General features: G+C 40.0%; 1 protein-coding gene across 1 annotated transcript in view; it reads right to left on the reverse strand.

Moving 5' to 3' along the window:
* The window catches only part of GPR156 (G protein-coupled receptor 156), an 87,686-nt gene that overhangs the window by 57,413 nt on the left and 9,084 nt on the right, over positions 1 to 21,189 (reverse strand). The window contains exons 2-3 of the mRNA XM_012780562.3: positions 2,818 to 3,296; positions 2,450 to 2,586 (exon numbers count right to left, since the gene is read on the reverse strand). Of these exons, the coding sequence (XP_012636016.2) occupies positions 2,450 to 2,586; positions 2,818 to 2,913 (233 nt within the window). The 5' untranslated portion in view covers positions 2,914 to 3,296. The remainder of the gene's footprint in view (positions 1 to 2,449; positions 2,587 to 2,817; positions 3,297 to 21,189) is intronic.

Raw genomic sequence — 21,189 nt, forward strand, 5'->3', positions numbered from 1 at the left:
ATTTAAATATTATTGTATTATTTTTATTTTGTTAAAATACTTTTCTTCCTCCTGCATGCACATATGTGTGCATAGCTACATACACAGTCACAAATTTAGAGATCCCAGAACTAGAATGAAATAATGCATCTGATTGTGATGCTGCATCTTTGAGCAAATTTTATTGTTCAATAAAGCACTTTTAAAACTGGGTTATTTTATTTTTCCTTGTCTGATCTTATAAGCTACTTATTTGTAAGATGTATTTTTATTCACGATGCATCTTAATATTTTATTCTTTATGCCAAGTCATGCTCCCACTGCGAATAAAAAAAGGCAGCAAAATCTTTAATAGAGTGAAAGAAATATAGATGTTTCTAGTATAATGCTGTGTATAGGTGTTCCTCTCTTAACAGAATATATAAATGCTTGCTAAGGCTTGCATTCTGCAAAATTGTATATAAAAATAATGTGTTGTGGGAAAAATAGGATGGAACAATAACACTCAAAACATTTAACTGTGTGACCAGAGTGCTAATAAAATAATAATTATTTCCGCTAAAACACTATCACTCAGTAAATGGCCACTATCATTGGTACCCAGGATTGCAATTGACTTCTGCAGTTTTAAATCTCAACATATAGATCCTCAGGGGCATTCATCTCCAATCGGTAACACTGTCACCAAATCTGCCCTGGACCTGTGCTTTCTTCAATAATTAATTGAAGTTTTTGAACATAAGGCAAATGTCTTTTCTGCTTCTTCATCTATTTCTACCGCTTCATATTGTAAGGGGGGACACCAGTTCTTGAAGCCATTAAACCAGTCACCACTTGCCCCAAGGGAAGTAACTGCCATAGTATTCTTAGCTTAAGGCTTCCTTGTTTAACCTTGAGAAAGCTTGTTCCTGAATGCTTTAAACTATTGATCTGCTGAGGAAAAATTACATATAAAACAATGACATCTTTTCTTATGCCAACTATCACCACTGAGTATTGCTTTATAGAAATGTGTGCAGCTGAAAAGACTGTGCTCCATGGTTCTCTAACCTTGAAATGCATGATTTCCCTAGTTATTTTCTTGGCAACAACTATAGTTAGATTTAAATCTCCTTCCTCCCAGGATCACTGAACACATATTTACTGAGCACCTATTATGTTCCAGTCTGTGCTAAATGCTGGAGACAGTGGTGAACGCGATAGGAAAGACAAGGTCCCTGTGTTCGCAGACTTTACATTCTGGTGGAGGACACAGACGACCTACAGGTACATAAACAAATATGGTACTATCAGACTGTACTTGCTATAAAGAAATTAAAACAGGGTGATGGGATATGAAATGAGTGAAGACCACTGGGTAGAGAGGCTGCTTCTCTGAAGAGATGACACTGGAGCCGAGACCTATAAGATGAGCAGGAACCAGTCATGGGGCGGTCTGGGAAGGCCGTCAGGCAGAGGAGCGCAGTACGGGCACAGTAAGCACAAAGGCCTTCAGATGGGAGGAAGCTTAGTGTGTTTGAGGAACACAATGAAAGGTGGCCGGGGCGGCCTCTGGAACATACTCCAGATGGAGTGCCACACGTCACCACTATGCTGAGGCTGTCCTAGTGACCAAGTCACTGCTGCTTAACAATTCCATGTCCTCCATGCCCAAAATGGCAAATGGCACTTCAAAATGCTACTGACCGATCCTCACCTGAGTGCCAACTCCATAGGCGATAGAGCGCAACATGCTTGGTCACTACTCAGTGTAAGGCTGGAGTGGGCTGGATGAGTTTGGCCAGTCTAAGGACACCGTTCCATCCAGAAGTCAGTGGTGGGCTGGGGAGAGAGGGCTGGAGCAGGGGTAATCAGGGGGTGGCCCAGGAGTTGGACAGGAAGACGGCAGTGTTGGGGTAGGAGACTCGGAATGGGCCCTGAGGGAAGGATAACACTGCAGGCAAGGCAACAGTCTATAGATTTCCCTTTGGGGAAAAAAGTCACCATTGTGTTTCTTTTGACAGTGCAGGGGCCATGAAAACTTCCCCAAATGAGCCAGTGACTTTCCAGCCTCCAGAATTGTCTAGCAAATGGCCAGGCAGTAGGATTCACTGCTGTCTGCAAACTTTTATGTTGTTTTGGAATCTTTCTCTACATGGCCTTCATTTTTAATACAAATACCTCATCTTCTCAGAAGGACAAGCAGGATATGTATTTCCAGGTTTTGGTGATGATAGAGCAGTTCTCTTCTTTGGATACCCTTGCCGTAGTTAGCACACCACTGGGTTAGATCTTTCTCCTTCTCAAGAGGGAACTTTACTGCAAGGTTAGGACTATATTTCAGGGGGAACTTCTCATGTAGCTTACCGCCACAGTGAGAGACAAGCTTTGCTGATACCCACTAGCAGCTGGTAGTGCCAAATGTTATGAGCAGTCTGGGTTTCATGACTCGGGCTATGGGTGGTGAGAAACTGGGCATGGGGCTGCTTACCTGTTCTTCCTGCAGCGAATGGTGAAGGCAAGAAAGAAAAGCATCAGCAGAAGTCCACAGCTGAGACAAGTCCAAACAACACCCAAGAGGACAGGAGATAATGAAGAGATGGTTTTAGTGCTGTGGTGGGAAGATGTCTGAGGAAAGAATAGAGAGAAGCTGTTACGAATGAAGGGTCTTCTATAGACCAGACAGGAACTGCCCCATCATCACCAAAGCTAGGAAATATATGCCCTGCTTGAGCAGCTTGAGCAGTTCTCCCTCCCTTCCCTTCACCATGCACCATGTCACCACTGTCACCATGCACGTCCCACCACTGTCACCATGCATGTCCGAGCAGTCCCGACACCCCATGGCTGCTCACTTACAATTGTTGTCCTGCAGAGATCATGAAGGGGTCTCCGATCCAGCTCCTGGCTAGGGAAACTGTCACAAAATTCGGAGCAGTTTATTTCAGGCTCCATGTCACCGCATGCCGCTCTTGGTGTGTGCTTATTCGCAGTTTTGCTTATCCACTGGCAGGGATGCAGATCTTTGACCAAAACACAAGAGCAACTCAAATCCTTTCTTTAGAGGCCCCATTTTGGAGCTGGCTCCTGGCTCAGAATCCGGAATGAACAGCTCATTCAGGTGGAGGTAAAGGGTTATTTCACTAGGCTCCTTCACCAGACACCCTCCAGCATCCTTCATCTGGTCCCCTGTGGCCAGTGTGTATGATGGGGGTCAAGAGTGAGCATCTTAGTAACCATCAGGTTACGCACAGTGATGATTCTGACTTACCACCAGGTGGCAGTCACTGCTCCAAGTACTTTCACGCTGGTCTCTGAAGAAAGGGAAGCAATTAAACCTGTTAAACAAACACACACATGGTTTATTACAGAGGTTTTAAAATATTTTAATTATATACTTATGTACATTATTATATATATTACAAAGGTTTTAAATATAATATATTTAAATGCAATATATTTTAAGCCATTATAATAAATAATATTTTAAAAACAAAGATAAAGCACAGCTAAATATTTCTAGGTACAAAGCTCTGCAGTCTCTCTCCTCGGATCCTTTCTGTGGCCCAGCACTGACAACTTTAGTTTAGACTTGCGAGGCACATCTTACATTTTTTCCCTACTAGGAAACTCTCTGCCCTTCCATGAACTTTCCATGAAGCTCATGGCTTAAGCTCTGTGTGTTCCTGGGTGACACTGGGCTCAGGTGCCTCATGATGTCTCTATACATGGTCGGTCAGTCACTTCAGCTCTTGTTCTCTCAGTGAGTAAAGGAACATTCTATGTCTACTCAACTGGGGTCACAGAAGGGTACCCAAGCCCTTTGCAGGAGTTATTATTTGTATGTTTTTAAACTATTAGACTAAACAGAAGTGAGACAGGCTACTTAGACAATAGGGAAAGAAATTGAGGAGCTCTGGGAATTCCCATAGTGTGAGTGGCCAGTGGATGGTGTTATTTCACTCAGAAGATGCTTGCAATATGAACACTGTGGTCTAAAAAGAAGCCCAACCTTGTAGAACAAATGCAGAAAAGCAAAAAGGCTCAAATTAGCACCAGTAGAAAAGATAGACATATCCCTAATTCTTGAAAGTAATCAGCCCCTTAATAGAGAAAGTAGATTAGAAATTTTACCAATGGGAATTTAAAAGAGGATGGCGATTTTACTTTGTGCTTGTGAAACAGCTTAGCACAGTTTTCTTTGATTATGGAGGAAAATTGGACAAGGCAAAAAATATCAATTACTATTATTTCAATAGCCACTGAACATAGGGCCCATGTTTAAGCCAAAACAATAGTGACAGGTGTAGAATGCTAGCTTTGGATTCTATGTGCTTAGACACAAACAATATAGCACCAGGTGCTGCCCATTGATTGGCCTCTCATATGTTCTTGAATTATTTACCAGGTTCATTACAATAAAATCCTCAGAGAACTAAAAGACACTATCTCCTGTCAGGTCATTTAAATTCTTGCACAGTCTGGTCAGATTACTAAATGAAAAATTAGAAGCAAGTATAAAAACCTATTTGCATTCTAATTTGGTTCAGATTTTAATTGCTAAAGACTTTTTTTCCCCTTTTTAAAAAAGTTGCATTCTCTATTGTGCCTTCTAGCACAGAGAAATATCATAAACCACAGGGAGGACTATACCACATGAGGGATTGGAAGAAGATGTATTTTTCCTATATTGCCTTGTAATCACATTAGCAAATAAATACACTTATATTTAAACTATTATTAACTTCATGCTTATATAAGCTTGCATTATAAGGAAGAAATATGTATGTATGTGTATTGATATGTATACATGTATATATAAAACCTCATTTTACTCTCACTATAGCAGTGTTGTGTGATGTAAACAACACCATTCCTCATTTTCAAATAAAGAAACCAAAGAGCAAAGAAGTGGAGAACCCTCCTTGAAATCTGCAGAGGCAGGAATCTAGGAGTTTACTGGGTCAATATCCTCCAAGTATACTCTCCACATGTGGCAGACGCTCTGGACTGATCTCTCTCAAGAAGACACTAATTGCTTGTTGGGTTTCTAGAGCTTTAGTTCCCAGAGCTGCACTTCTGTTGGTTCCCTAGAGCATGGCACACCATAGCGTAACTATACCAGTGGTTCTCGACTACACAATTTTGCACCTTCAGAGGACATTTGGAAATGTCTGGAGACATTTGTGGCTGTTAAAATTGGGAGAAGGGTGCACTTCACATCTAGTAGGTAGAGGCCAGGGAAGTTGCTAAACATCCTACAAGTCACAGGATGTCCAAACAGTGAAGAATTATCTGTCCCCAAATATCAGTAGCTCTCATGTTGAAAAACTCTTGTCAACATTGTGGATTCCAGAAAAACTAACAGTCTTAAGCCCAAATAATCTTTGAGAGATTCTGTGAGCATGATGGGGTTGTCATCTGAATAAAGTCCTAGGGGATGTAATTCTGACTTGGGATAAATTTCTGAGTATATTTTAAAGGTCCCCTTGGATAGGCTGAACTCACTAGCATGGGACTTTGAATGCTAGGCCCCCAGTTTAGTCCATGGATATCCAGTGTAGAAACTTTCTATACCATGATATAGAGCTTCCACACGGGGCAGGCATTCAACTCACAAGCTGGCACACATTCACAGAGATTCACACATGTCAAACTGGTGAAACAGAGATGGCTCAGTTATTGAGAGAAAAGAGTTGAATGGTTTCAAAGAGTGTTGAGTGAGAACCTAACTACTAGTTGGTCTCTTTCACTGATTTTATCCACTACTTAGTAAGTTCATTTGAATCATGGAGTCAGACTCTCTTTTAGTTCAAGGACAACTTCTGTATTATCTTTGATAATTGTTTCTATTCAGAGAATTCACGTTTATTTATTTAGAACAAATAAAAGCTTCAGTTGGATCTCTGCTATCTGTCTTCCATATCTGGTATTCTCTTTGTATTTTTGTCTTTTCCTCTTCATTCTGGGGCAGATTTTTTTTTTCAGTTTGTAATTGATATTACTGAATTTATTTTGTACTATGTCAATTTGCAACTCTAAGGATTTTATGTTTATTTCCACTGTTGCATTTTGGGTTGTTTTGAACTATTTTTTTTATTTGAGCAAGTTTCCCTTACTTCTATGCCTCAATATTAGCCTTTTATTGCACTATAATTGCCTATATCTCTATTATAGAACAGCCTCTTGAAACCTTTTGAAAACACAAAAATATGTTTTCAATAATTTTGTTGAAATTGAAAACAGAAAAGACATTTTATGTATGTATGTATGTATGTATTTAGAGGAGGATATAGTAGTTTATCAATTTGCCGGCAAATGAGGAGGTTGGCAGACTCCTGTCTCAAAGTACCAATGTCCTCCAGAAATGACACTTTTAAAGATACTACCTTCCTTTGAATCTATAGAGTCATACCTTTTTATATTATAATGTAATATATTTTCATAGAGCCTATAATGACTTTTTCAACTTTATTTATGTATCATCTACACATAATAAAATGTATCCATTTAAAAAAAAGTGTTGAGTGATTGGAAAATGGATGGGGAGTAGTCAGAGAGGGTAATGGTGAGACATGTGACCACAAGATAGACACAGAATCCAAAGCACAAAGAGAAAGGCCTACCAGGACCCTCCAAAAGCAACCCTTGCCCAATGTCCCCACACACAAAGTCTCTACAGGTAAACTGTTTATGTCAGAGACAATAGTAGACCCAAAGCCATTTATAGTGGTGTTTTCAATTTATTTGATAGAGATTACAGAGTCCTTCTGAGTGATTAGGATCAGGCAAGTAGACACTGCATCAGTTACACTGTTCCCAAGTGCAAGATGGTCATTTACAGAGTCACAACTCTCAACAGCCCAATATCTTTTCCACAAAATCTCCCCTATTTTTTTACACATTCTTTCTGGCCACTTTAAAACTAGTCATACAACTACTGTCTTTTAACAAGTTGTGTTGCAATTGGTCAAATTTCTGCTACTGTCCATGAGGAATTCACTATTATGGGAATAGCTTTCTCCTGTAAACAACTTGAAAACCAGACAAAACATAGGAAACAACTCTTTTCAGGCATTGGACAACACACTTCATAGGACTCTGGTTTCTAAGAGATACTACCTGGAGTCAGTTTCCAGGCCACAGCACATGGAAGGAAAACCAAACAGAACCTTAAAGTCTTCCTGATGTAAGGAAAATACATTGGAGTTTCAGGATGTTGAGGTGGCTAGATTTTGTGGGCAGAGTATAGAGAGGAGGGAGATATGGTGGGGGAAGCCCTTTGGAAATCTGCAGGAGATTCCCTCAGTCTTTTACTGGGTACAAATATGGGCATGACTAAGAGGAAAGTACTTGAAGTTGAAGAAATAACCACTGGTAGGCAATAGCTGAATAATTCCCAGAGCTCACACAGGGCTGAGACTACTTTGTGTTCCTACCAGCCAGAATGGAGAGACCCCACAATATACAGGACAATGGATAGAATCCTTAGAAAAACCATCTTAGCAGTGAAACTAAATTAACCCAAGACCAGAGGCTACTCTGGATCTGCCCAAATATTGTTTGAAAGAAAGCCTCAAAGGATCAAAGTGATCCATAAAGAGTTCAACAACATAAAATTCAAAATGTCCAACATCCGATGAAAAATTGCCAGGCGCCCAAACAAAGAAAAAAATTCGACCTATAACCATAAATTTAAAAAATAGATCAATAAAAACGAACACAGAGGCCGGGCGCGGTGGCTCACGCCTGTAATCCTAGCACTTTGGGAGGCCGAGGCGGGCGGATTGCTCAAGGTCAGGAGTTCGAAACCAGCCTGAGCGAGACCCCGTCTCTACCAAAAATAGAAATAAATTAATTGACCAACTAAAAAATATATATACAAAAAATTAGCCGGGCATGGTGGCGCATGCCTGTAGTCCCAGCTACTTGGGAGGCTGAGGCAGTAGGATTGCTGAGCCCCGGAGATTGAGGTTGCTGTGAGCCAGGCTGATGCCACGGCACTCACTCTAGCCTGGGCAACAAAGTGAGACTCTGTCTCAAAAAAAAAAAAAAAAAAAAAAAAAAAAAAAAAAAAAAACGAACACAGAAAAAGCAAAAATGATATAACTATCACATAGGACCTTAAAACAACTATTATAAATATGCTGTAGGATATAAAGCAAAACATAAACAAAATGAGGAGAAGAAATGAAAGATATAAAGAAGACACAAATTAAACTTCCTGACATAGAAATATAATATCTGAAATAAAAATATACCAAATTAGACAATGCAAAAAGAAATATTGGCTAACTCAAAGACATGGCAATAGAAATTACCCAGAAAGAAGCATAAAGAGAAAAATAATTGATAAAAATAAACATAGCCTAAGTGAACTACAGAACAATAGCAAGTGGCCTAGCAAATGTGTAATTGGTGTTTCAGGAAAAAAAGGGGAGGAGAAAGAGTAGAAAAAATATTTGAAAGAAATAATGACCCAAATTTTTTCACATTTGATGAAAAGTATAAACCTACAGGTCCAAAAAGCTCAACCAATGCAAAGCAGAACAAACACTAAAAACAATAACAAAACAAGGCACATCATAATGAAATTACTAAAAACCAGCAATACAGATAAAATTTTAGGAGCAGTCAGATTATGTACAGAGGAACAACAGTAACACCACAGATTTTTATCAAAAACTATGCAAGCCAGGAGAGAGTGGAATGATATCTTTAAAGTGCTGGGGGAAAAATTAACCCTAAATACAGTACCCACTAAAAATGTCTTTTAGAAATAAAGGTAAAATAAAGACATTTTCAGACAAAATCTGAGAGATGTGCACTGTAAAGAAACGTCAAAGAAAGTTCTTAGGCAGAGGTAAAATGATACCAGATGCAAATTTGGATCTACACAAAGGAATAAAGAGTGCTAGAAATGGTAAATACATGAGTAAATGTAAAAACTATTTTTTTTTATTTTTAAAGCTATACTGATAAGCATGTCCTTATTGGAAAAATACACATCTACTGAATTCTTCTTTACACGCATAGCACCTATATCCTTTCATTTTTCACATACAATTGCCTTGGTTCATATTCTTATTGCCAGTTGAGCTGTACCCTGCATTACCAACAATAAAACCAAATCATGACAGAGTTCCAGAACTAGGAAGCAATGGGACAAATGTGTAAGGGGTGATGTATATACATTAATGCAGAACTCTCTATATATGCTCCCTTTCCCCAAAAAACGCTGTTGCTAATGATATTCATTCACGTTTTTTTTAGCACCAACAATGTGACAGGCACTGTTCTAGGCAACTGGAATACACTGATGAACAAAATAAAAATCCCCACCTTTAACAAATTTGTGTTCTAATAGGGGGAGTCAAACAATCAGTGGACACAATCCATAAATGAATAAAATAATATTAAGGGGATGGCCGAGATGGCAGACTAGAAGCAGCCTGCACTTGCCACTCTCAAAGAGAAGATCAAAGGTTGTGGGTAGAGGTTCACCTGTGGACAGACCATCTCAGAGAGAGCACTCTGAATCATCAGAGAAGCAACTGGGCACCCCCAAAGTCGGGGGAGGGGGGAGGGGGAGGGGGTGAAAGGCAGGGTGATCCCACTTGGCAAGATCAGAAAATACCTGCGGAAAGTGTCCACACATGGGGAAGGGTTGGAGGAGAGATCCCCGGGGCTCCATACCCCCCTAGCAGACACAGCAACCCAAGCTGCGAGGAGGTCCCCCACCACAGCAGGCCTCTGAACTGATCGGGGAGCTGCTTGGAGACTGAGCAGCAGCATTGCACTGAGGAGCAGGCACAGTGGGGTCCCTCCAGGTTCTGAACTCAGGTTGCTGCAACAGACACCACTCTGGGCTTTCAGTCCCAGAGCTCCTGGCCTGCAAGGCCGTTGGCTCTACTGCAGCTGCTTCCTTACTACTTTGCCAGGCCAGGGAGGGAGGGGGAAGGCAGACGCTGTCATGTGCACTGTGACCCAGCACCACCACCAGCCACCTCCCAGGGATCCAAACAGAGCAGGCACCCACCAGCCCTCAGCATCTGCTGCTGCCATCTGGATAGCACTTCTGCTACCACCTGAGTAGCACTGCGGCAGCTGTCACAGTCAGACTGGGATGAAGGGAGAGCCCCAGCTACCGCAGCTGCCTGATGGGGCATTGCACATCTTTCCAGCCCCACCAGCCATGGGTGGCCCAGCCGCTGTGGCTCAAAGAGCCACCCCACCACTGGCCATGGTCCTGACACCCACCTAGGCACCAGCCAATGCCCCCCCCAACCTGTCCAGGTGCCCACCAATGTCCTGCGACCTGCCGCACTGCTGGTGGCAGTCTCGCGATGTGCCCAGGTACCTGCAAAGGTCCCACGACCCACCCCACCACCAGCTATGATCCTGCAATGCACCCAGGCACCTGCCAAGTCCTGCAATCCACCCCGCCACCAGCTGCAGTCCCGCAACATGCCCTGGTATGCCTACTGGATTCATTTATGGCAACAAATATTTTTTTTTTTGTCTTGCAGTTTTTTAAGAAAAAGAAATAAATGAAATAGAGAAGAGAGAAATGATTGAATACATCAATGAGACTAAGACTTGCTTTCTTGAAAGGATAAAAAAAAATTGACAAACCTTTAGCTAGATAGACCTAAGAAAAAAGAGAGATGACACAAATACATAAAATCAGAAATGTAAGAGTAGACATTACAACTGATGCCATAAAAATAAACAGGATCATGAAGACAAATTCCCTGACATGCCCACATGCCATCCAAGGTCCCACAACCCACCCTTGTGCCATCCAAGGTCTTACGACCCACCCAGGTACCAGCCTATTCCTTGCAACCTGCCCAGGCACTGGCCCAGCCCCTCTACCCATCTGGGCCCCAACCAAAGTCCCACAATCTGCCCAGGCACCCATCAAGGTCCCACCACCCACACAGGGACCCACCAAGGTCCTATGACACACCCAGATAATGGCCAAGGTCTTGCAATATGTCCAGACACCTTTCAAGTTCCCACAACGTGCCCATGCACCAGCTAAGGTCATGCCACTTGCCTCCATGGGAGGGACTTGTCCAGACCCTCAAAAGAGCTTTCAACAGTGGCCTGGGGACAAATCCACCAATCTAGATGAACATCCCTCAGCACCAGCTTGGACTGTGACAACCACAGAGGAATCAGGAATGCAGAAGAACTGTGTTACAGGCTCTCAATGCATCCTCCCCTCTCCTACCAGGTCAATCCTCCAGAATAGTACACAAAAGCACTATCTAGGAACCTCTCCTCCTTCTCACTAAATAGGAGAGTTCCCAGCAAAGGAGAACACGTGCAATGCAAACCTATCAGCCCTGAGTTGAGAAGAGAGATTGCAGATGAGAAGAAACCAGCAAAAGAATTCTGGCAACATGAAAAAACAAGCTAGTTCAATGCCCCAAAGGATCACAATAGATCCACAGCAACAGACCACAACCAAAAGGAAATTGTCAAAATGTCAGAAATGTAATTCAGAATATAGATGGCAAATAAGATGAATGTGATTGAAGAGAAAGCTGAAAATCAGCACAAAGAAACCAAAAAAAAAAATTTTTTTTCAGGACATAAACGAAAAATATGAAAAACTTACTAAAGAGATAGACAACATAAGAAAGGATCTAAACTGAACTTAAAAAAATGAAAGAGTCATTTAGGGAATTTCAAATTACAAAAGAAAGCTTCAACGACAGACTAGATCAAGCAGAAGAAAGACTCTTAGAGCTTGAAGACCAGGCTTTCAAACTAACCCAGTCAGTCAAACATGCAGAAGAAAGAATAAATAAGAATGAACAATCACTCAGAGAAATATAGGACTAGTTAAAACTAGCCAATATATGAATTATAGGCACCCAAAGGAAGAACAAAAAGCATGGAAAACTTATTCAAGGAAATTATTGAAGAGAATTCCCTGGTATTGCCAGAGATTCAGATATCCAAATACAAGATGGTCATCAAACTCTGGGAAGATTCATAGCAGATAGAACATCTCCAAGACACAGTCATCAACCTTGCCAAGGTCAAAACGAAGGAGAAAATTCTTCAAGCTGCAAGACAAAAGCAACAACTAAGCTACAAATGAAAACCTATCAGACTAACAGCAGACTTCTCAACAGAGAAGAGATGGGAACCTCATTTTTAGTCTTCTTAAACAGAACAACTGTCAGCCAAGAATTTTGTATCCTGCAAAACTAAGTTTCATAAATGATGGAGAAATAAAAACTTTTTCATAAAAACAAACACTAGGGGAATTTGTCACTGCTAGACCTGCCCTACAGGAAATGCTCAAAAGTACATTATACATGGAACAGCACAAGATCTCCATCAGTGTAAAAAAATACAAAAGTTAGAGCTCACAGCTCTTATCAAATAATAGCACAAGAGATAAACAAAATAAGACATCATCCAACACGATGAACAGAACAGCATCTCACGTATCAATGCTAACACTCAATGTGAATGGTCTGAATACCCCACTCAAAAGACATAGACTGGCTGAATGGATGAAAAAACACAACCCAAGTATCCCTGTCTCCACAAAATATATCTATACCACAAGGACTCATGCAGACACAAGGTAAAGTGATGGAAAAAAGAATATTCCACTCAAATGGAAACCAAAAGCAAGCAGGTATAGCTATTCTTGTATCAGATAAAATAGAGTTTAATTCAACAATGGTAAAAAAAAAAAAAAAAGACAAAGATGGTAATTATATAATGGTAAAGGGAGCAATTCAACAAGAAGACAGAACAATCCCTAAATATATGTGCACCTAACACAGGAGTTCCTAGATTTATAAAGGAAATTCTACTAGATCTAAGCAAAGAAATGAACAATGGCATCTAGGCACAGAAACTAAACAATGTACTAGTGAACAATCCTTGGGTCAATGATGAACTTAAGATCTAAAGATTCCTTGAAGGGAATGACAAAGGGTACACAAGCTTTCAAAATCCACGGGATACAGTAAAAGCAGTCCTAAGGGGAAAGTTCATAGCCTTAATTGTCTACATTAAAAAGACAGAAAAATTACAAATTAACAATGTAATGTTACATCTCAAGAAACTAGACAAAGAACAAAACAAACCCAAAGCCAGCAGATGAAAAGAAATAACAAAGCTCAGAGCAGAACTAAACAAAATGGAAACCAAAAAATAAATAAATAAAATACAAAGCATCAATGAAACAAAAAGTGGGTTCTTAGAAAAGATAAACAAAATCAATAGACCACTAGCCAGATTAACCAGAAATAAAAGAGAAAGGACTCAAATAACCTCAATCAGAAATGAAAAAAGAGACATTACAAATGATACCACAGAAATACAATCCAAAACCCAAGGATACCAAAGCTTTGTGTTCTCTGAGATCCACGTCTGACTAAAGGAGTGAATCAGGCCCACTCCCCTTCACCCCACCCACCCACCTTCCATCCCTGCCGAGAGCCACTCAGTGATCCCATTCTACTTGTAAAATCCCCTAAGAAGGATGTGTCTGGAGCAGCCACCTCTCTTCCCCCTGCTCTTCCCTCTGGGGAATTCCCTGCACAAGCCCTGCTCCAGGGTCCTTGGGATGATTATTCAGAAACCAAGAAAGATGTAGAAAACTTAATTAGAGGCACTTCAAAGGCTTTAAAGGGGAACTTTTATCATCTTTCCCTCTTTTATAAGGTAAATATGATTGTTGGACAAGCAGATTCATTCCATTCACTTTACATTGTTGGGGAAAAAACATTCAAGTTCCGACATTTATATGTTCTTAAGAGAATATTCTTTCCCCTTCCACTGTGTGCCTTTTCTCTCTTGGGCCTGCTCCACAAACTTCTAACCACAATCCTGGAACCATTACCTCTATGATGAATTCTTGGATTACACCACCACTCCTTCCTGACCCCTGTGTTTCAAAGCTCCTCCTCTCCTGCCCTTCCCAGCCCACAATTAATGATCTTTCCACAGTCTGGATAACATTTTTGCTCAATACTACAGAATGCTATACTCAACCTTTTAGTTTCACATTACTTGTAACTTTTCTTCTAGTAAACATTGATTTATTCCTTTGCTATACAGTGTTTTAAACTTTTCTGGCTGCTGGGTAGAATTATAGAGAACCAGACTGGCTATTGATTTGGGTCCTCCCCATAATCTAGGAAATAGTATTGTAAACAGATGGTTTACTGCAAGCAGTAAGTCAACTGAATGCAAGGCACACTCCAGGACCCCTGGGCCAATTCACCCCTCATCTCAGGACGTATATGGAGTTTGGCTTCACGCCACATATCCTATGATTGTCTAATGTAATGATGGTGCTGCAATAGACAAAGCTAAGGCTGAATTTAAGTTTCAGCTCCATAATTTTGAATCTGTGGGTGCTTTAGTTTAGTCCCTTCTCCAATTCTTAGCTGCCTGCTCAGAGAAACAGGGATGATACTATCTACACCTCATAGGTTTTTTTAGATGATTAAATCATATGATGTATAGCATGTATGCAAAAGCAACTCATACATACTAGATCGTCGATGAATATTGGCTTCTTTTATTTCCACAATTTAGAAGGGTCATCTATATAGAAGACTTGGGGTACATAAAACCAAGGTTGTCTTTTTTCTCTAAATTTCCTAAGAGAATCTCAAGTTTTGAATCATTAATATTTCTTCTAACATGAAGAGCAATGATCTCTATACGCTATTCAAAATCAGATTTTGAATAATGAATTTTAGATCTTCAAGGGAAGAGATCTATTCATTAATTCAATAAATATTGATTGATAATGTTACTTCCTAGTTATTGTGCTAAGAGTTAGGGACACAGCAGGGAACAAGCCAACATAGTCTTGCTCAAGCACCTAGCACAGTGCCTGGTATATAGTTCGTGATCAATACATATTTGTCGATATGGCCCCCGAAGATGTTCAGAAAACATTATATAGCATAGGAATCCTAGGAACAATCCTCAGGACCCTCTAGATACTCCTATAACTCAGGAGAAGCAGGAGGGTTGATTCATGAAGGTAGCAGGAGGAGGGCCAGAACATGCCTCCTGGCTACTGTGGGAGCATTCTTGCTTTCGGAGACCTGCCCTGATGTGCTGGCTGACTCTCAGGTACAAACTGGCACAACCACATCAACTGAGCCACTACTGCTTTATATTCAGATCCTAGAGAACTGTTAATATACCACACTATTCCAGGAGCTGGGATTTGGGGATTTTTTTTAAAAAGCACCATACAAAAACCTTTACCAACTTCCCAGAGTTGCACTGTCACCTAAAAGCACTTAGGTACTATTATGCAAATTACACATTCATGATTTCCATAAAAACCAGTCACAAATGTCAATTAGTGCTCATTAATATGCAATAAAATTCTCGTTTGAAAACTATTAAGAGCCAAGAATGAATTCCACTTGGCTGCCCTCCTTTAATGAGAACTGCTGTGAAGTACCCTATGCTATTTCTCATCAGCCAAACAGTAAGGTGTCACAACAAATCAAGCTTCAGGCAACAGCAGGACCAGACAGAATGACTTGAAGGTTTCGGAGGCTGGGTTTGGACAGCTCAAGTTTTATGCTGCTGCAGCTGAGATCCCTGTCCTGCTCGGTACTCAGCACATAGGTGGAGTGAAATCACTAAGCTACTCTGCAGACGGAGCACGCTGATACTGAACGCTCTGTTAAAGGACATTTGTGAGGGTGCCACACAGCTGGGAGAGGGTATGTAAGACCTCATTCCTGAGGTTCATTCTGTTCAAGAGACTGAATGTTCTAACCCTGAAAGCAGGCTGAGAGCCAAGGCCCGTGGAACTACTGGGGCTCATCCCTGAAAAGCCTCTGAGTCAGAATTTTTAGGAGTGAACCCTCATGCTGTGTCTCTAAATTCCAGTTTCAGCTGGACATTGGATTTCTCTAAACTGTTGTTAGACATTGCTGTGCAACCTAGGACACTTGTGCAAGAGATTTGGGCTCTTTGAGGATAAAAAGATGGAAAATATAAGTTATCAACATTACACTGGTCATTCTGTGGATACTTCCTTAACCAACTGTTTCAAACCTGGCCTGGAAGCAGGGACAGGTTAGATTAAGTGTAGTCTAACCCAGTGGTTACCAAGCTTCAGTGCACATCAGAATTACCCAGAGAGCTTCTTAAAACACACTGATTGCTGGTCCCTACCTGCAGAGTTTCTGCTTCAGTAGGTCTGAACGGGGCCTAAGAATCTGCATTTCTAACAAGCTCCCAGGTGCTGCCGCTGCTACTGATCTGGGAATCATACATGAGAACCTTTCATCAGAGTTTGAGCCACACAAACCCTTGGAATAACACTTAGCTTGCTATTCCAGGCTACTCTGATGAGGCTCATATACACATATTCAAGTCATTTGAATTATTCTGGTCATTTGAATTATTATTATTCCTGAAATTATTTCAGGAAAGTATAATTGAGAAATTAGATACTTTGAACAGCACTCAATTCTTTCATTCTTCAAACCATGATTCTTAAATATTTTTTGGTCATGAGATACCAATGAAAGCTATGTACTCTGTCCTGAAAAAAGTATATAAATATGCAATATTATTTTTGAGTCAGAGTCTCACTCTGTTGCCCCTGCTAGAGTGCCGTGGCATCAGCCTAGCTCACAGCAACCTCAATCTCCTGGGCTCAAGCAATCCTTCTGCCTCAGCCTCCTGAGTAGCTGGGACTACAGGCATGTGCCACTATGCCTGGCTAATTTTTTCTATGTATTTTTAGTTGGTCAATTAATTTCTTTCTATTTTTAGTAGAGACGGAGTCTTGCTCTTGCTCAGGCTGGTTCGAACTCCTGACCTTGATCGATCCACTCAGAGTGGTAGGATTACAGGCGTGAGCTACCGCGTCTGGCCAAATATGCAATATTTTACATACAACATAGACTGGGGGAATCACAGACCCCCACCTACAAACCCTTCTTGCAAAGCCCAATCACCCCAAGTGAAGAGCCTCGTTTCAAATCACAACTCAGCTAAAATCAAGGAAGAAAATTTTTAAAAATTATTCTTTATAGTGTTCTCATAAATGCAAATATTTCTTCGTGACTACTCACAAATAAAGCATGATGCACTGAGATGATAAAGGCTATGACAAACTATCACCAATTAAAACATTTTAATAAGATTTTGAATACATTTTTTCTTTAGTCTCACAATCTTTGCCTTTAAATTGGCATAATCTATACTTAAGATAATTAGCTATATAAATAAGTTAAAAATCTATTATATTACTATTTTTTTTACCCTTAAATATGATGTTAGATACAGCTTTTGTATAATTCCCTTTATCAGGTTAAGGAAATTATCTTCTTTTTTTTTGAGACAAGAGTCTCACTCTGTCACCTGGGCTACAGTGCAGTGGCGTCAGCTTAGCTCACAGCAACCTCAAACTGCTGGGCTCAAGCAATCCTCCTGCCTCAGCCTCCCGAGTATCTGCAACTACAGGCATGCACCACCATTCCAGGCTAATTTTTTCTACATATTTTTAGTTGCCCAATTAATTTCTTTCTATATTTAGTAGAGACAGGGGTCTCACTCTTGCTCAGGCTGATTTCAAACTCCTGACCTTGAGCGATCCACCTTCCTCGGCCACCCAGAGGGCTAGGATTACAGGCATGAGCCACCACGACAGGCCGGAAATTCTCTTCTATTCCTAGTTTTTTGAGACTTTGTCTTTAATAGATCTGGGCTTTCACATTCTCTAATACTTCTTATATATTTTATTTATTTATTTTTGAGACAGGGTCTCACTCTGTTGTCTAGGCTAGAGTGCCATGGCATCGGCCTAGCTCATAGCGACCTCAAACTCCTGGGCTCAAGCAATCCTGCTGCCTCAGTCTCCCGAGCAGCTGGGACTACAGGCATACACCACTATCCCTGGCTAATTTTTCTATTTTTTGTAGAGACAGAGGCTCACTCTTGCTCAGACTGGTCGCAAACTCCTGACCTCAAGCAATCCTCCTGCATTGGCCTCCCAAAGTGCTAGAATTACAGGCGTGAGCCACTGCGCCTGGCTACATTCTCTAATACTTCTTGAGTGAACTTTGGCAGCTTGTGTCTTTCAAGGAATTTGTTCATTTTGTCTAAGTTGATGGAATTATTGAAGTAAAGCTGTTTATAATGTTCCCTTATTATCTGTTAATATCTGTAGAAATTGTAGTGATGTCGCCTCTTATTCCTGATATTTCTGTTTTTTTTTCCTGATCGATCTGTGTAGAGGCTTATCAACTTTATTGATATTCTCAAGAAACCAGTATTTGCTTTCAATGATTTTTATCTGCTTTTTAATCTGTTTTATTGATTAATGCTCTGATATTTATTATTTCGTTTCTTCTGCTTACTTTGAATCTCCTTTACTCTTTTTTTTTGGTTTAGCTTCTTAAGATGGAAGCTGAGGATATTGATTTGAGACTTTTTTTTCTTATAAGCCTTTAATGCTATAAAATTCCATCAAAGTACTGCTTTTGATACATGACTTTTCACTTTGATTCGGCCCCAAACATTTCTCATTTCCCTTTTGATTTCTTCTTTGCTTCATGAGTTATTCTGAAGTATGTTATTTAGTTACCAAATATTTGAGGATTTGTTATTGATTTCTTAATTAATTCCACTGTGGTCGTGAACATATTTGTGTCACTTGAGTCCTTTTAAATTTATTGAGACTTTTTTATGGCTCAGAATATCATCTATCTTGATAAGTGTTCCCTGTGCACTTGAAAGGAACATCTATTTTGCTGCTGTTGGTTAGTGTCCTACAAAGAGTGATGAGGTCAAGTTGGTGGATTATACTGCTACCTTCTTCTATATACTTAATTACTTTCTGTCGTATTGTTTCATCAATTTCTGAGAGAAGGCTAATGAAATTTTGAACTACAATTATGGATTTGTCTGTCTATTTCTCCTTGAAGCTCTATCAATTTCTACTTCATGTATTTTGAAGTTCTATTATCAGATACATAAATGTTTAGTATTATTGTCTTCCTGATGAATTGACTCCTTTATCATTATGAAAAGATTTTTCTCTATCTCTGGTAATATTCTCTGCTCTGCAATATACTTTCTCTTATACTAATATTGCTATCCCAAATACCTCTAAATATTCTTGAGTTTTGTTTGGGGATGCAGTAAAATTAACTGAGAACAGTTTGGTCCTTTGGGGTCTTCTTTCAAGATTTGTTAGGCAAGATCAGAGCAGTGCTCCGTCTCTGGCTAAGTATTTCCCACCACTAAGGCATGGTTTTTCAGAGCACACTACCCAAAACTCCATGAATTATGAGCTTTCCAGTCTGGCTGGTGGGAACAGGCACTATTATGTACCAGCTCTGTGTTAGCACTGAGTACCGTTTCCCCTAATCCTTTTGGGTGATTCTTTCTCCATACCCAGGTAGTTTCCTCACGTGCATGTGCTGATCATCTGAGCTTTATACTTGGGGTGCACTCTGTGAGGATCTCTGGAGTTCTTTCTGTGGCTGTCTCCCCCCCAATACTCTGTGCTAAAAACTCTAGCTCCCTCAGTCTCTCTAGTCTTGAAGCTCTGTCTTCTTAACTCAGGATTTCTGGGTTCTCTCTCTTTGCATCATTCTGGAAACTGTACGTTGGTGTGCCTCTTTTTGTTTTGTTTTCTTTCACTGAATACCAGAAACCATGTGTGAAAAATATATAGCCTCTAGATCATTTCCTCTTCTCCCAAGAATATGGAGAAGGCTTCTATTAGGGTGTTAAAATAAAAACAGATTATTTCAATCTAATCAGTGACTGAGTTGACTAGGAATTGGATTTCAGCATTTCATAAGACCAGGTCTTTTTCTGGTTTCCCCTAGCTGGTCAGGTATAATCCTTCAGGAATCCCAACTGAAAGCTTAGGGTGTTCTTCAGGCCCTTCCACCTTGGTGGGCCCTAAACTCCAATTTTCATCCTCCCAGCATAACAAGACTACAAGTTGCTCTGATCAGCTTCTCAGCTTTTTAGCTCCTTGATTCTGTGTGGATTTTTTCTTTTTTTCTTTTTTTTACTTTTTTGGTACTACTTATAAATTAGTGAATGACTTGGAAAGAAAGCTGCTTAGACTATTGGGCTGATTTCTCTGTGCCTCTTCTCTTTCCATAATCATGGCCTCTCATGTCCTGGCCCGTTTGATATCCTTGAATTCCAACTTTTTTCTTCCTCCCCAGACCTATTAGACCACAGAATATTCTGTTCAGCCTCTCTGATTTTAACAGCTGCTTATTGTTTGGGTTCTTAGCTTCTCCTTAAATACTACTTAATAAATACTTAATAGTAAATGTCTAAAAGGAAAAAGCAGCCTAGAATGTGGGGCACTTAATGAGTTTCTCTTCTTTCTGAGGCTTTAGTCCTCAAGTCCTAGCTGCCTTAGTAGGTCTTCCATGCCTTCAAATAGATTTTTAAAATCCAGATTTTCTAGATGTTGTCTATGGGAGCAATGGTCTACCACCAGATAGTCTATTATAGCCAGAAGCAGATGCCTAATGTCTTGTAATATGTATAACCTTAACATTTTTTTAATGACAAGACCAAATTGTGGAAAGATAATCTTTATTATACAAACACAAATGACAGTGCAAACAGTATAACTATCCTTACTATTAACTATGGGACCAATTAAGACACATTATAGAATACCTAAGTTATAAAGCACAAACCTACTAGTTGGACTAGTTTTGTTATCATCATTACTGCATTTCAGTGCATATTTGAAAATTAAAAGTTTATATAAAAGTATGTATTAACACAAATGTTATTATATTATTATATTATATATGTATTATATTAACACAATGCTTATTCTGCAGGCATAAGCATGTGTAAACTAAAGCAAAAATTTTTCCTTAGAAATTAATTGCAATAACGTCTATTCTGTTTTTCTTTCACCTTAGTTTTCAAACTAGGACACAGATATTGATTCCAAAGCTACTGAGTAAAAACTGCAGCACATGTTATAGAAGCCAAAAGCAAAGTATCTGCCAACAGGACTTGATAATTTCCTTCTCCTGCTTAGCTAATGTTTGCATTCTGGTTTCTAATATGGATTAGAAATCACAGATTTCTATCAAGTGTCCACTAGCTTACAGGGCAACTGGCCACACAACAGTCTTTAGCTGAGGATTTAAAAATCTCATTTACTTCTATTTGTCAGTTCACTGTTTATATTTCACTTGTTTG

Source organism: Microcebus murinus, chromosome 1, assembly GCF_040939455.1.
Source record: "Microcebus murinus isolate Inina chromosome 1, M.murinus_Inina_mat1.0, whole genome shotgun sequence".
NCBI lineage: Eukaryota > Metazoa > Chordata > Mammalia > Primates > Cheirogaleidae > Microcebus > Microcebus murinus.